This window comes from Pristis pectinata, chromosome 2 (genome assembly GCF_009764475.1).
Source record: "Pristis pectinata isolate sPriPec2 chromosome 2, sPriPec2.1.pri, whole genome shotgun sequence".
NCBI classification, from domain to species: domain Eukaryota; kingdom Metazoa; phylum Chordata; class Chondrichthyes; order Rhinopristiformes; family Pristidae; genus Pristis; species Pristis pectinata.
In genome coordinates, this window is record NC_067406.1 from 31,046,775 (window position 1) to 31,060,344 (window position 13,570).

General features: G+C 40.8%; 1 protein-coding gene across 5 annotated transcripts in view; it reads right to left on the reverse strand.

Moving 5' to 3' along the window:
- Positions 1–13,570, reverse strand: part of atp8b1 (ATPase phospholipid transporting 8B1) — a 150,414-nt gene that overhangs the window by 43,701 nt on the left and 93,143 nt on the right. For all 5 annotated transcript variants that reach the window (XM_052044204.1, XM_052044231.1, XM_052044212.1 and 2 more), the window contains exons 2-5: positions 11,778–11,966; positions 5,684–5,775; positions 4,932–5,045; positions 3,775–3,873 (exon numbers count right to left, since the gene is read on the reverse strand). In XM_052044204.1, the coding sequence (XP_051900164.1) occupies positions 3,775–3,873; positions 4,932–5,045; positions 5,684–5,775; positions 11,778–11,952 (480 nt within the window). In that variant the 5' untranslated portion in view covers positions 11,953–11,966. The remainder of the gene's footprint in view (positions 1–3,774; positions 3,874–4,931; positions 5,046–5,683; positions 5,776–11,777; positions 11,967–13,570) is intronic.

Here is a 13,570-nt window from a genome sequence, read left to right on the forward strand (position 1 = left end):
GGCAGCTAGGTCAGAGGCTCAAAATCCATGTGGTGCACCTGCAGGACTGTAAAAGAGCAAAGCTCTGGGTGTACATTGGTCCAGAAGTATATGACATGCTGATATAGTCATGTTAGTTTCTAAAGCACATCTCTTAAGTGGACTCCTGCATTGACCCTGTAGTCTGCTCTCTTCATAGACAATACCATTTGTTTTTATATAGAACACTACAGTACAGGCCCTTTGGCCCACAATGCTGTGCTAACATTTTATCCTGCTCTAAGCTCTGTCTAACCCCTCCCTCCGACGTAGCTCCCTATTTCTCTAACATGTATTTATCTGAGAGTCTCTTAAATGTCCCTAATGTATCTGCCCCCACAACCTCTGCAGGCAGTGCGTTCCACACACCCACCACTCTATGTAAAAAAAAACTTAGCCCGACATCCCCCCTTGTACCTTCCTCCAATCACCTCAAAATTATGTCCCCTCCTGTTAGCCATTGCTGCCCTGGGAAGAATCCTTGTTGAACACCTTGGATCACGGTCATGTGGTTTTTGTGGCTGTCCTTGTAATTTCAAAACCAATTACAGATGGCAAGTTGTATTTGAAAAATGTTTGAAGGCTAGTTCTTGTTTGTATTAATCATTACTATATCTTAAACTTTATACCTCTGTCTTATGGCTGCTTCTTAACACTTTTTGCCTTGAGCACAATGTTAATTAGTGTCATTCATACAACCAGCCACTTTCACAAGCACATCATTTTGTTGGAGTGCATCCAGATCCCTTTTTAACTGGTCTGGTGGTGTTAAACTATTTTTGTATGTAGTCAGCGGAGCTGTCCCCAAACATATCATCTTACTATTTTAAAGCAGAGTGGGCCTTTGGTTTGATGGTGCTCTCAGAAAATAGTGAATGCTGAATCTCTTAGACTAAGGGTCATGACTAATCTGCCATAGTATCAATTCACACGTCAATGCACTGGTTGCTATTAAAACAACTTAATTCCAAGGTCTGTATCCTTGCTGCTGATTGTGGTACAGATACTATACAATCCAAGTTCCTAATTGTCAGAATAAACTTACAAACCATCAAGTCTTCTCTTCTGTTATCAGTTCCAATTTTTTTCAAATGAGATTCCTGTATCTCTTCTCTTCATCTATTATCAACAGATTGTCAAAATGTGACCTTTGGTTTGGCAACTGAAACACTGCTATTCTAAATTGACAAGAATTTGGTAATTGATGGTCATTACAATGATAACAGTTGACTGAATTGATCTCACCTGGACTTTTTGGACTCTTGTAGCATTGGACTATGCCCCCAATCGGACTAGAGAATGCAATAATTCCAGTTACTTGTGTGGAAGAATCAAGCATTTTTGGATGCCATTTCCATGAATGGAGCAATTTGGCATGCAAGCTTAAATATGAGGTTTTGTTTGCTCAACAGCTTTAAGTGAGCTAGTTCATCCATCAGTCCATAGCAGAACTTGTGTCATTTCAAAAGATTGTGCAACATTATGCACAATTCCTTCCAGATGCTTGGATGGTATTCAAACAATTACATTGTTGGTTGAAAACACAAGTGAAATGGATGTTGACCAAGCGGCAATGAAATGTGTATGGTGTGTGCTTAAGGAGTTTAAGTTGTCCTTGTTCATACTATGTGTGACATGAGCTTCAACATGGGCCTCCTCAACCACCTCAGAACCAGAGTATAAGCAAGGCATTGCCTTTGTATTATGTATTCCAATGCTGTTTTAACCAGCCTTCCACTCTTTACCCTCCATAAAGAGGCCCTCATCTAAAACCTCTGATTCCTGTGTTCTAACCTCACCAAGTCCCTTTCACCCATCAACCCAAATGGTCACCGACCTATTAGGGGCTGGCAGTTGAACAGTGCTTTAAAGTGCAAAATTCTGAACATTCTTTTCAAATCTCTAAGGCCTCATAGGACACTAACCTCCTCTAGACACACAAGATCTCAGAGCTCCTCCAATTCTGGAATTTGTGCTTTACAAGTTTTAGACACACTACCACTAATTTTAGTAAATTTTCATTCATTTCATTGTAATGACTACCAACCAGTGGCTCTGACATCCACCGTCACAAAGTGCTTTGAGAGGCTGGTCATGGCACACATTAACTCTAGCCTCCCGGAAAACCTTGACTTACTGCAATTCACCTATCACTGAAACAGGTCTATAGCGGATACCATCTCCGTGGTCCTACACTCAGCTCTGGAGCATCTGGACAGTAAAGACACCTATGTTACACTATTGTTTATTGACTACAGCTCTGCCTTCAATACTATAATTCCAAGCAAACTCATCACCAAACTCTGAGACCAGGGACTCAACACCTCCCTCTGCAACTGGATCCTTGACGTTCTGACCAACAGACCGCAATCAGTGAGGATAGGCAGCAACACCTCCAGCACGATTATGCTCAACACTGGTGCCCCACAAGGCTGCGTGCTCAGCCCTCTACTCTACCCCCTATATACTAACTCCATCTACAAGTTTGCAGATGATACCACCGTAGTAGGCCATATCTCAAACAACGACGAGTCAGGTACAAGAAAGAGATAGAGAGCTTAGGGGAATGGTGTCATGACGACAACCTTTCCCTCAATGTCAACAAAACAAAAGAGCTGGTCATTGACTTCAGGAAAGGGGGCGGTGTACATGCACCTGTCTGCATCAACGATGCTTAGGTCGAGAGGGTTGACAGCTTCAAGTTCCTGGGAGTGAACATCACCAATAGCCTGACCTAGTCAAATCATGTAGATGCCACGGCCAAGAAAGCTCACCAGTGCCTCTACTTCCTCAGGAGGCTAAAGAAATTTGGCACGTCCCCTTTGGCACTCACCAACTTTTATCGATGCACCATAGAAAGCATCCTATCTGGATGCATCAGGGCTTGGTATGGCAACTGCTCTGCCCAGGACTGCAAGAAACTGCAGAGAGTTGTGGACACAGCCCAGCACATCACTGAAACCAGCCTCCTCTCCTTGGAATCTGTCTTTACTTCTTGTTGCCTTGGTGAAGCAGCCAGCATAATCAAAGACCCCACCCACCCAGGTCATTCTCTCTTCTCTCCTCTTCCATCGGGTAGAAGATAGAGGTGCCTGAGGGCATATACCACCAGGCTTAAGGACAGCTTCTATCCCACTGTGATAAGACTATTGAATGGTTCCCTAATATGATGAGATGGACTCTGACCTCACAATCTACCTTGTTGTGACCTTACACCTAATTGTCTACCTGCACTGCACTCTGTCTGTAGCTGTGACACTTTATTCTGTACTGGTATTGTTTTTACCTGTACTACATCAATGCACTCTGTACTAACCCAATGTAACTGCACTGTGTAATGAATTGACCTGTACGATCAGTATGCAAGACTAGTTTTTCACCGTACCTTGGTACAAGTGACAATAATAAACCAATACATTGGCCCCAAGATCTGGAATACTTTCCCTAAACTGGTGTCTTTCCTCCTCCCTTTCTTCTTTTGACATTCCTTAAAACTTACTTCAACCAAACTTTTTCAAACCAATTATTTCCATATTTGCCTTGGGCTAAATTGTCTGATAACACTAAGGCATTTAAAGATGCTCTAGAAATGACAGAAAACTATAACTGGATTCACAGGGAATCTCACTCATGCAAAGTGAATTCTCTGCCCATCTTTCAATGCAAGTTCAAGTAATTCTTCTGCAAATAAGCCAAAAGTATAAAATTTTAAGCAGATTTTAAATATGTGGATGGACAAAGAAAATAAATGCTTACATAATCATCAACAAGATCCTTGACTGCTGTTATTCCCAACACTACCAGCAGAGGAACAAGTGTAGTGTACCAGGCCAAGGTGGAGATCTGTGGAATAGCCTAGAGGAAAAAAAACTTCATTTATTTTGCTGGTATAAGTTTTTCGCAAACTTTGGAGACTTCAAATTTTAGGAAAATGCCCTCTTCGGTTTAAAATTAGACTTAGCCTTTTCCATACAAGCTCAACGTCAATAATGCCAAGAAACAATTCATTTTGGTATCTTCTTTGTTCTATTAATACATTAATGTTACAGTTCATTGCTTAAAGTGACATACAGTAAAATCTGAATATTAAAATACAGACATCATTTTGAATAATGTTGAATGCCACCTTCCTAAATTCTTTAAATGAATACATCTCAAAAGTCACATTGCTTTGCAAGTCATTTCTCAACCTCATTTTTGCCCCTTCCAAAAATAGCTGACGTACAAATACACGAGTTCTTGAAGTAATTTGGTTTTAATTCAAAAAGAAATAAAAACTAATCTTTGCCCTTAATGTTATACAAAAAGAATTCTCTCTCCATCTATTAAAGCACTCAGCTTGGAAGTAGTTGAAGGACCAATGGGCAACTTTCAGAAAGTTCAGAAAACAAACTGAAGGTACTGGGCATCTATAAGCATATTAAAAAAACCTCAAAATACACATCATCATGTCCAAATGAGCGAGTAAAGTGAAAAGGTGGGTTTTGTTTTTAGTTAATGCTGTCTATCAGCACTGACTCAAAAGATGCACTTAGCTTTCCCTTTCAGATTCTGATAAATAAACTACTATTCCCAATATTTTCTTTTATTTCACAGTGGTTCAAAATATTAACAACAGTGATCCGTCAAACAGCTGAGAATTTTATTTTCAAAGCAAGCCCAGGGTTTACCTCACCACTTACAATAAACATTTGCTTTTTGCCAAAGTTCAGAGAAGAAAGAACAAAGTCCAAGTTCATTCAGAATGACCAGTAAACAAAAAAATAAGTGAAATAGTATATTTTAAACAGATATGAATGTTAATATGTCTAAATTTGCATTATTTTCCCTTTTCACACTGGAGGCAAGAAAGGTTTACAACATTCACACATTTGTTTTCACGCAGGGAATTTAAATTTATTTTAAATACCTACCTGCAGAATGAGAAGAACCAGGAAGTAAGCATTGGCTGCCCTTTTAAATTGCTCCAAAAGGTTAAGTGGTAAAAAGGTGATAAATGTGTATTTGTATGTTCGGATATCATTTCCCTGGAAAGGAAAATGTACAACTGTTACATGTCAGAAGATGGTTACAAAACTTTGCCAACTTACTATGTCCTGTGTAATCTCAGCTGTGGCTTGGGGCTAAATGGTGCCATTCTTTCTTTAAATCAAAAATGTTGTGGATTCAAGTCCCACTCCAGAGCCACAAACCTGAAATTCTCAGCTGACATTCCAGTACAGTGCCAAGGGAATGATTTCAGAGGTGCTGATTCACAGATGAGCACTCAACAAAGGCCCTGTCTGCTTTCTCAAATGGTCCTTAAAGATCAAATGGAATTATTTTGACAAAAGAGCAGAGAAGGGATTAGTTCTGTTGTCACGGTTAATATTTAATCTTCAAAATTTCAGACCAGCACATTACTCCCTGCTGGGAGCTTGCTGTACATAGATTCATCACATTTGCTGCAGTGCAACAGTACACTTTAAAACTAGTTGAAAGCAGTGAAATGGTTTGGAACACCCCAAAACCTTGGCAAGGAGCATGAAATGACAATCCTTCACTCTGAACATCAAATAAAATACAAAGAGATAATAATGATCTTTAAGCTGTATGATGCTTCAAGGTGCACAAAAACCATTGTTATACTGACCACAAGCAATGTCTATCCATGCTGAATACTCACTGAGTATTTGCTTTTCCTAAAGCAGCCAAATTTCTTGACAGTGAACTGATCATGAAAGTTTTGGTCATTTGCTTTGACTTTCCATGTGTACTCTGAAATAGAAGGGAAAATTGAAGGGATTGTATAAAGTATTAAAATATACAAATATTTTGTTTGTTTTCATCTTGACAATGTTAATTTTTTCTACTTGGCTCTTGGATTATTCAGTGACATCAGTTCAAGATAAATCTGTTCTGCTTATAACTTTTTTCCATTTTGTAAAATAGTAACTCTGAATAATCAAAATTCATCCAATCACAGCCTCTGGTTTATGCCTCATTTCCTTAATCCACCATTGGTACCTGTGCCATGAGATCTTTTATCCCCTAGCCTCCCTTACCTTTCAACTTTATCATTCATTCTTCCCCATCCAGTCATTACCAGTCTGCAATCACTTTCATTCCCACTGTAACACCATTATCGCCAAGTGGATCCCAAGAATCCTCCTATCCTTCACCTCCATGATGAGCCCAACAACCTGAAACAGCGTCATCACATGTATCATGACATCTAATTTAAACTCACTACCTTCTCCCTCAATTCCTCTCATTTCATTTCTAAAATAAAACATGGCTGTCCAACCTCTAACATTCAATACTCAGTTTTCTGCTCAACCAAATTCCATCTTCACTCACTGCCACTAACTCCATAGTCTAGCTACCGCCTCCTAATAGGATTGATCCAAGAGCTGGCATAGACTCAATGGGCCAAATGGCCTCCAACGTTGGAGGAAATATGAAATATCCCTCTCTCAGTTGACCAGAGACTGAGCCAGAATGTTTGCAACCTTGTTGTTAGATCTGACTAATCCAATCACTTTTGAATCATCCATATTCCACGTGACAAACTCAAGGTAATTCAAAAGTCTGTTACTTATATGCTAACATGTGCCATTTTGTTCAGCCTTGTTCTTGTTAAATGTTAGTAGCTTCGGATAAAGCAAAAGCTGGGGATAGACCTTCCATTGCTTAATATTGGTGACTGCCTGCCCATTTGTCATGGTGCTTGTTCCTGTGTGGTCCCAGTGCAGTCTTCCATTAGGAGCCTGACTCCCAGCAAATCAAAGTGTCCCAGTGTAGCTGAAAGGTTGTCTCAGCACTGGTCACTGACAGCACTCACAAAAACACAGTCAATGGAGGCACTAATCCCCATGCAATGGGATGTCAAGGCTGTCCATGTGGTCAGTGTCACTGAACATTTCTGAAGGTCTGTGCCATTTATAAACATTCAGTAACCCTAGGAATAAAAGCATTTATCTTTTGCACCAATGTCTTGTTTTACAGTCTTTTTTTTCTTTCCACTGTCTTGTACAAATTGTGTAAAATTTATGTACAATTTACATCCTGTGTGTTGGCTGTACCTAGGTGCCTGTGATGCTGCTGCAAGTTTTTATATACCTGTACCTCACCATACTTGTACACATGACAATAAACTTGACTTGAAGTAGAAGAAAAATATTTTTGGAAAAATAATCTTTAAAAAGTTAAACTTCTTTTTATGCTCAAAACCACACACAGAAACAGAACATAAATTATCTCTTAAAAGAAGAAGAAGATTCCCCCTCCATGAGTTGAACAGAGGACATCATGCTTGCATCTGATTTACCCTGGCAAAGGCTTAGTGGCAGATATCTGCCCAAAAGCTGGGAAATCTCTGGGAGATCAGGTTGCTCCTCTGGAAGTTGTGTGCCAGGGCAACATCGAACATGAGAGCCAGCTCTCAAATTGATCCTATTTGGAAGCAGTAGCTAGAGAATGGAGTTAGTGGCAGCAAGTGAAGATGAATTGGTCTCATTTGGAGCTTTCTACTCAACTAATATTAAGTGTTGTACAGTCACCAGGGCAACACAATAAGATGAGAGTGTTGAGCTAGATCAAAGTTGGAGTTGGAAATCACAACTTTTATGGGGATTTGTGGCTAAATTCTAGTGTTTGTGCAAGGCATTAATTGGAAAATTTGCTATCTCAATTTTAAATTTCACAACTTGTTTTTCAAATTCCTTCATGATATGTCCCTACTAGTCCCTGTAATTTTCTCCAGACCTATAAATCTCTGACACATCTGCCTTCACCCATTTCAGCTTTCCTGAACATTCCTAGTTTCAAAATCATTCCGGCAGCTCCGTAACACAGCACCAGACACCCGAGTTCAATCCTGACATCCTGTGCTGTCTATGTGGAGTTTGCACTTCTCCCCACCGTGACCACATGAGTTTCCTCTGGATGCCCCAGTTTCCTCCCACATCCCAAAGACGTGCATGTTGGTAGGTTAACTGAGCACTATAATTGCCCCTGGTTGTGTAGGTGTAATGGTAGAATGTAGGGCAGTGGGAGGTGGTAGTTGACGAGAATGTGGGAAGAGTAACAAGAATGGGATTAATGTAAGTGGGTGGTTGATGGATGGTGCAGACAGAGTGTGATGAGGAGGGGCCCGTTTCTGTACATTTCCCTATGACTCTAGGAGTGCATTATTGACAGATTATGCCTATGGCTGCCATGAACTCAAACTCTGGTACTTTGCCCATTAAGTTTCTCCTTATAATGATAAACCATAATCAAGCTTTTATTTGTCTGCTTCAATATCTTCTTAGTTGGCCAAGTTCAAAGTTTGTTTCACAACACCCTAGTAAAACACCTTGGGGCATTTTACCACGCCATGATGCAGAGTATATTACAAGTTATTATTGGCAACAGAAATTGCTGGCAACCTTTCTTAATTGTTCCCATGACATACACAGTTTATTTCCTTCTTGTGGTTTGCAGTGATTCCATTCACTTACAGGCTAAGCACAAATGAATCAGCCATTGTGACCACTCTGGGCAGGACATAGGAGTGTGTCATCAAAGGATATTAAAAGAGATGACCAAATGTTTGGCCAATTTGGTAGGTATTACTGTGTACCCTACAGGACAAGAGAGATTTAGGAGTTAATTGCCAAGTTAGCTTGAAGGTCTTTTCAAATTACGAATATATTTGGACAAATATTTTATGTTGGAAGTGATACTTTAATATTCAGGCACTCACTCTAGATGCAGTCAGAATAACTGCCAATTTATTGACGTCTTGAGAGTCATCAAGAGGTACAACATGGAAACAGGCCCTTCAGCCCAGAGTCCACACTGACCATCAACCACACTAATCCCATGCTTTTTAAAATTTATTCCCCCCACATTCTCATCAACTTGCCCCCCGCATTCTATCAATCACTTACATACGACGGGTAAGTTATAGTGACCAATTAACCTACCAACCTACGTCTTTGAAAAGTGGGAGGAAACCGGAAACTGTCACAGGGAGAATGTGCGACACAGACAGCACTCGAGGTCAGGATTGAACCCAGGTCACTGGTGCTTTGAGAAAGCAGCTCTACCAGCTACACCACTGCTGTCTTTTCTGGAAATTTAGGTAAACTACATTATAGCAGTGCATACCTATAGAGTCAAATGCATGATGTTTTCTTGAAAAAAAAGCAATGTACAACTGAAATTTGATCTTTTTCCAGGATGTTTTATGCACTCCAGAAATTCAAACAGGCACATGCATACGCAAGCCATTCTTGTGCTTCTATTTGATTCCTTCACTGGAGGCATGGGGTTGGAGGGGTGTAGTTGGGGGAAATGTTGAACTTGCTCTCCTGGGCCTCTCATCATTGGAAACTCCTGGGACAATATGGTCTTCCCAACATAGTACCAGACACTTGCCAAATAAGGATAGCTTCATTTTCAGTACCCCTACTCCTGCTCTGAACCCCCCAAACTCCCCATCTGTTGAAATGCTACCATTTGCAATTCCTCTTCCCCTTTAAAAATGTCCATCACCCAATCCACACCTACTATCCCACCAGCCAGAGTACAAGCACAATTGGGCTTCTGGTAATCATGACCTCACCTGCCCTTTTGAGAAAGATTATTTGAAAAAATTTGAAAAAGATCAAATTTCAGTTGCACATTGTTTTTTTTTAAAAATATGACATCATGCAATTGACTCTATAGCTATGCACTGCTATAACGTAGTTTACTTAAATTTCCAGAGAAGACAGCAGTGGTGTGGCTAGTAGAGCTGCTGCCTCAAAGCACCAGTGACCCGGGTTTAAGCCTGACCTCAAGTGCTGTCTGTATGGAGTACACACATTCTCCGTGACCATTTCCAACCTGCCCGTCACCTCCCTCCCATTCCCCACCTCCTTCCCTTTATTCCATCATCTACTGTCCTCTCCTATCCGATTCCTTCCTCTTCAGCCCTTTGCCTCTTCCACCAATCACCTCTCAGCTTCTGATGTCATTCCCCGCCCACCTACCTCCCTTCCCTGTCTCATCCATCACCTGCCAGCCTCTGCTCCTCACCCTCCCTTTTCATTCTGGCTTCTGCCCTCTTCCTTTCCAGTCCTGATGAAGGGTCTTGACCCAAAATGTCGACTGTTTATTTTCCTCCATGAATGCTGCCTGACCTGCTGAGTTCCTCCAGCATTTTGTGCGCGCTGTTCTGTCAATCAATGCCTTGATCTTGGCTTCCGAGAAAAGTACATGGTAGCACACTCCCAGCACTGATAATGCAAGATGCCCGGTCTCCTGCACCCAAAGCCTTTGGTTATGGGGACACTTGAAGCAAAGTGCTAACAATTGCAATTCTGGCTGTTGCTCCCATCCAGCCCACTCCTCAAAGAACTAAAATTTTCTCAGCAGTGGAATTCTTGACAAGCCTGAAATGTTGCTTGCCCAAAAAGGTAAATCTGGTTAGTTGGACAAATCATGCCTCCAAAATCCGTGCTATCATCCTTGCGCTAAATCATTTTTGAAGAAGTTTGTGTCCATCTCCAGTTGATCTATATTGTAATGCAATGTGTCTGCAATTACCTCCCTATGTACTTGTATTTGTCAAGTATTTTTTGTTTTGAAGGGGATGAAAATCCACGCCCCTTTGTCATGCTTCTGAAGATTCCTGTATTCACATGACAACTTTCAGTACCACTGGTTTCCTCCTTTCCCTCACTCAGTAATTCCAGCTTTTTACATTGATCCCCTTTTACTGCTTGCAAGCTCTTTCAGCCCTATAGATCTACACACAACACTCTTGCAGCAAATCTAGTTTGTGAGATGATCTCTGGACTCAAGACTTGTGAGATTTATTTGGCTATTCCAGGTTTATCCACTATCTCACCCTCCAAGACTTCTCAATTTGATACTCAGCTTGTATTGTTAGGAAGATACAAGAGACTGCAGATGCTGGAATCTGGAGCAAAAAAATAATCTGCTGGAAGAACTCAGCGGGTCAAGTAGCATCTGTGGAGGCAAAGGGAGGTTGATGTTTTGGGTCAAGACCCTGCATCAGGACTGAGAATATAGAGGAACAATAACCAGTGTATAGCAGTGAAGGAGGGGCAGGATAAATGCTGGTAGATAAGTGAAAACAGAGGGGGGGGGGCGGGGGAGGGTGGTGCTGGGGGGCAGGGGAGATTAGGCAGATGGAACCTGGTGGATGAGTGGAGCGGGAGTGTAGAGACAAAGGCTGGTAGATCAGTGGAATCAGATAACCTTTCACCAGTTCATCTTTCCTATCGTTGTCTCCTACCTGACTCTATCTGCCCATCATCCCTCCCTTATCTGGTTGCACCTATTGACAACCAGCCTCTGTCTCACCCCTGTCACGTTTCTATACATACTGGCCATTTCCCCTCTACACACTCAGTCCTGAAGCAGGGCCTCAACCGGAGATGTTAAACATCCCTTTGCCTCCACAGATGCCGCTTGACCCATTGAGTTCTTCCAGCAATTTGTTTTTTCTGTCATTAGGGATTTACCTTGCTTCTCAGATATTATTCCCAAGTGCCAGAACATCTGCAAGTTGCCAGCTGCTTTTGAGTGCATTCATTCCTTTTGATAGATTATACCCACATTTCAAAGCTTTAACACTTTTCATCGATTTTCCTGAAGCAGTATCATACAATTCCATTTTACATTGCTCCAGTTTTTGTAAGGAGTCACAAGGCAGTAATTTAACACATGTCAATTTAATTCTTTGCCTCAGTCTAAAGTGGTCGATTGCAATTCAGACTCACCACTTTTTGATTGCCGCTGCTCGTCAGTTTGCTGGTTGATTTGGTTTTGCTCTATACTATCTAACCTTTCAGTAGAACTATCCAGTTCATTGTCTGTCTCATCATCACTGTATGGTACCACATCATCATATCCTCGGTCATCTTCACTGAAGCTGGACAGTCCGTCAGTACTCATCACCTTGGTAGTCCCTGAAAGAGAATTAAAGAGTCAGCAAGAAAGGAGCCAATGTCACGCCACTTTTACAAGGAAGTGACGAAAGGAAACTGCAAATAAGAAAACCTTCATAAAACCATCAGCATCCTAGAAACTATCAATATCATCAAAAAAAACTTTGACTTTGACCTAGAAGTCAAAGATCATTCCTTCAACCTTTGAGTTGATTGACCACGTCCTTCTTGAGCCTCTTTCTCTCCATAGAGAAAGCACTTATCTATAATCAAAGCTGCCAGACTTGGTGGTAGAGGCAGATACAATTATAACATTTAAAAGGCATTTTGGACAGGTACTTGTACAGGGAAGGCACAGAGGGATATGGGCCTAATGGGATTAGCATAGAAAGGCATCATGGTCAGCAGTAAATTGGGCTAAAAGAACCAGCTTTTGAAACTATTGGTACATTGCTGATTTTCTTCAAAAAAAAGTGTCTTGTTGCTTCCCAAATTTGAGACCATATTTCCTGCAGCTCCATGTTTAAAACTCAAGATTTTTTTGTCGTCATGGTACTGAATCGGCTCAGATGACTGATGTCAGTATGTTGTTCCTCTTTAATCTCTCTGCAGTCTTCAGCAAAAAGACTATCCTTTTCTCAATTCATTTCTATCCTTATACAGTTGAATGGGACTGTGCACTTCTTTCTGCTCTTAACTACTTGCTTATAGTCTGATCATTCCAGCAATAGGTTAAGTGGCTTGAATGAAACTCAAAGGAGTTGGCAATATTTTTACCCTTTAACTTCATACTCTCTCCATCAAACTAACCCCTTCCTCAAGTCAATTTTTCATGTTGAACGAAACTATATCTACTTGTGGTGTTTTGCCCAATCACAAACTGTGATATCAGAACCATAACTACTTCATCACAGAAACATGTTTCAGCAATGTCATCTACCAGTTTTTAAAAAGAGCGTTTCCTGCCGCAAATTCATCCACATCTCTGATATTTCTAGAACTGACTATTCAATATTCATCAGGTCAATCTCAAGATTCATTTCATCTCACATAAGCCCATCATCCATATGGCTGCTGATAGTTCATTGGATCACTGATCCTAGTCCCCTTTCCTTTGAATTTCACACTTCATGTTTTAAGCCATTCATTGCTTCACTTTCCCCTGGGAACTTCCCTACAAAAGAATATTTTTGCAGTTTTGGTCTCTTGTGCATTTTTCCCATTGCTCTGACAGTGGCAACCACTGGCTTCAGATATCTCGAGCCCATTATCTGGAATTCAATTCCCAAACCATTGTCTTTTCACTTTCCTGCTATAATGCTTAGAACCCATCTCCTTGAATAAGCTTTGGTCACTCCTGCAAATAGAGCCATTTGTTTAATAGGCTTTTGTCTGAAAAACCTCCAGCATCACTGGAAATTGTACACCTACAGCCAATATTCTTTAACAATCATAAGGAAAGGTCATACAGTGGTTAAATTACTAGAACGCTGCAAAAGCCTGTTGTTGTGTTGATCCAGAGGCAAGAGCTCGAATCCCCTCTATAGCAGTTGGGAATTTAAAGTAAACTTGTAATTTTTATGACAATCTAAGGCCCGCCATACTAATAATAAATTTTAATCCTA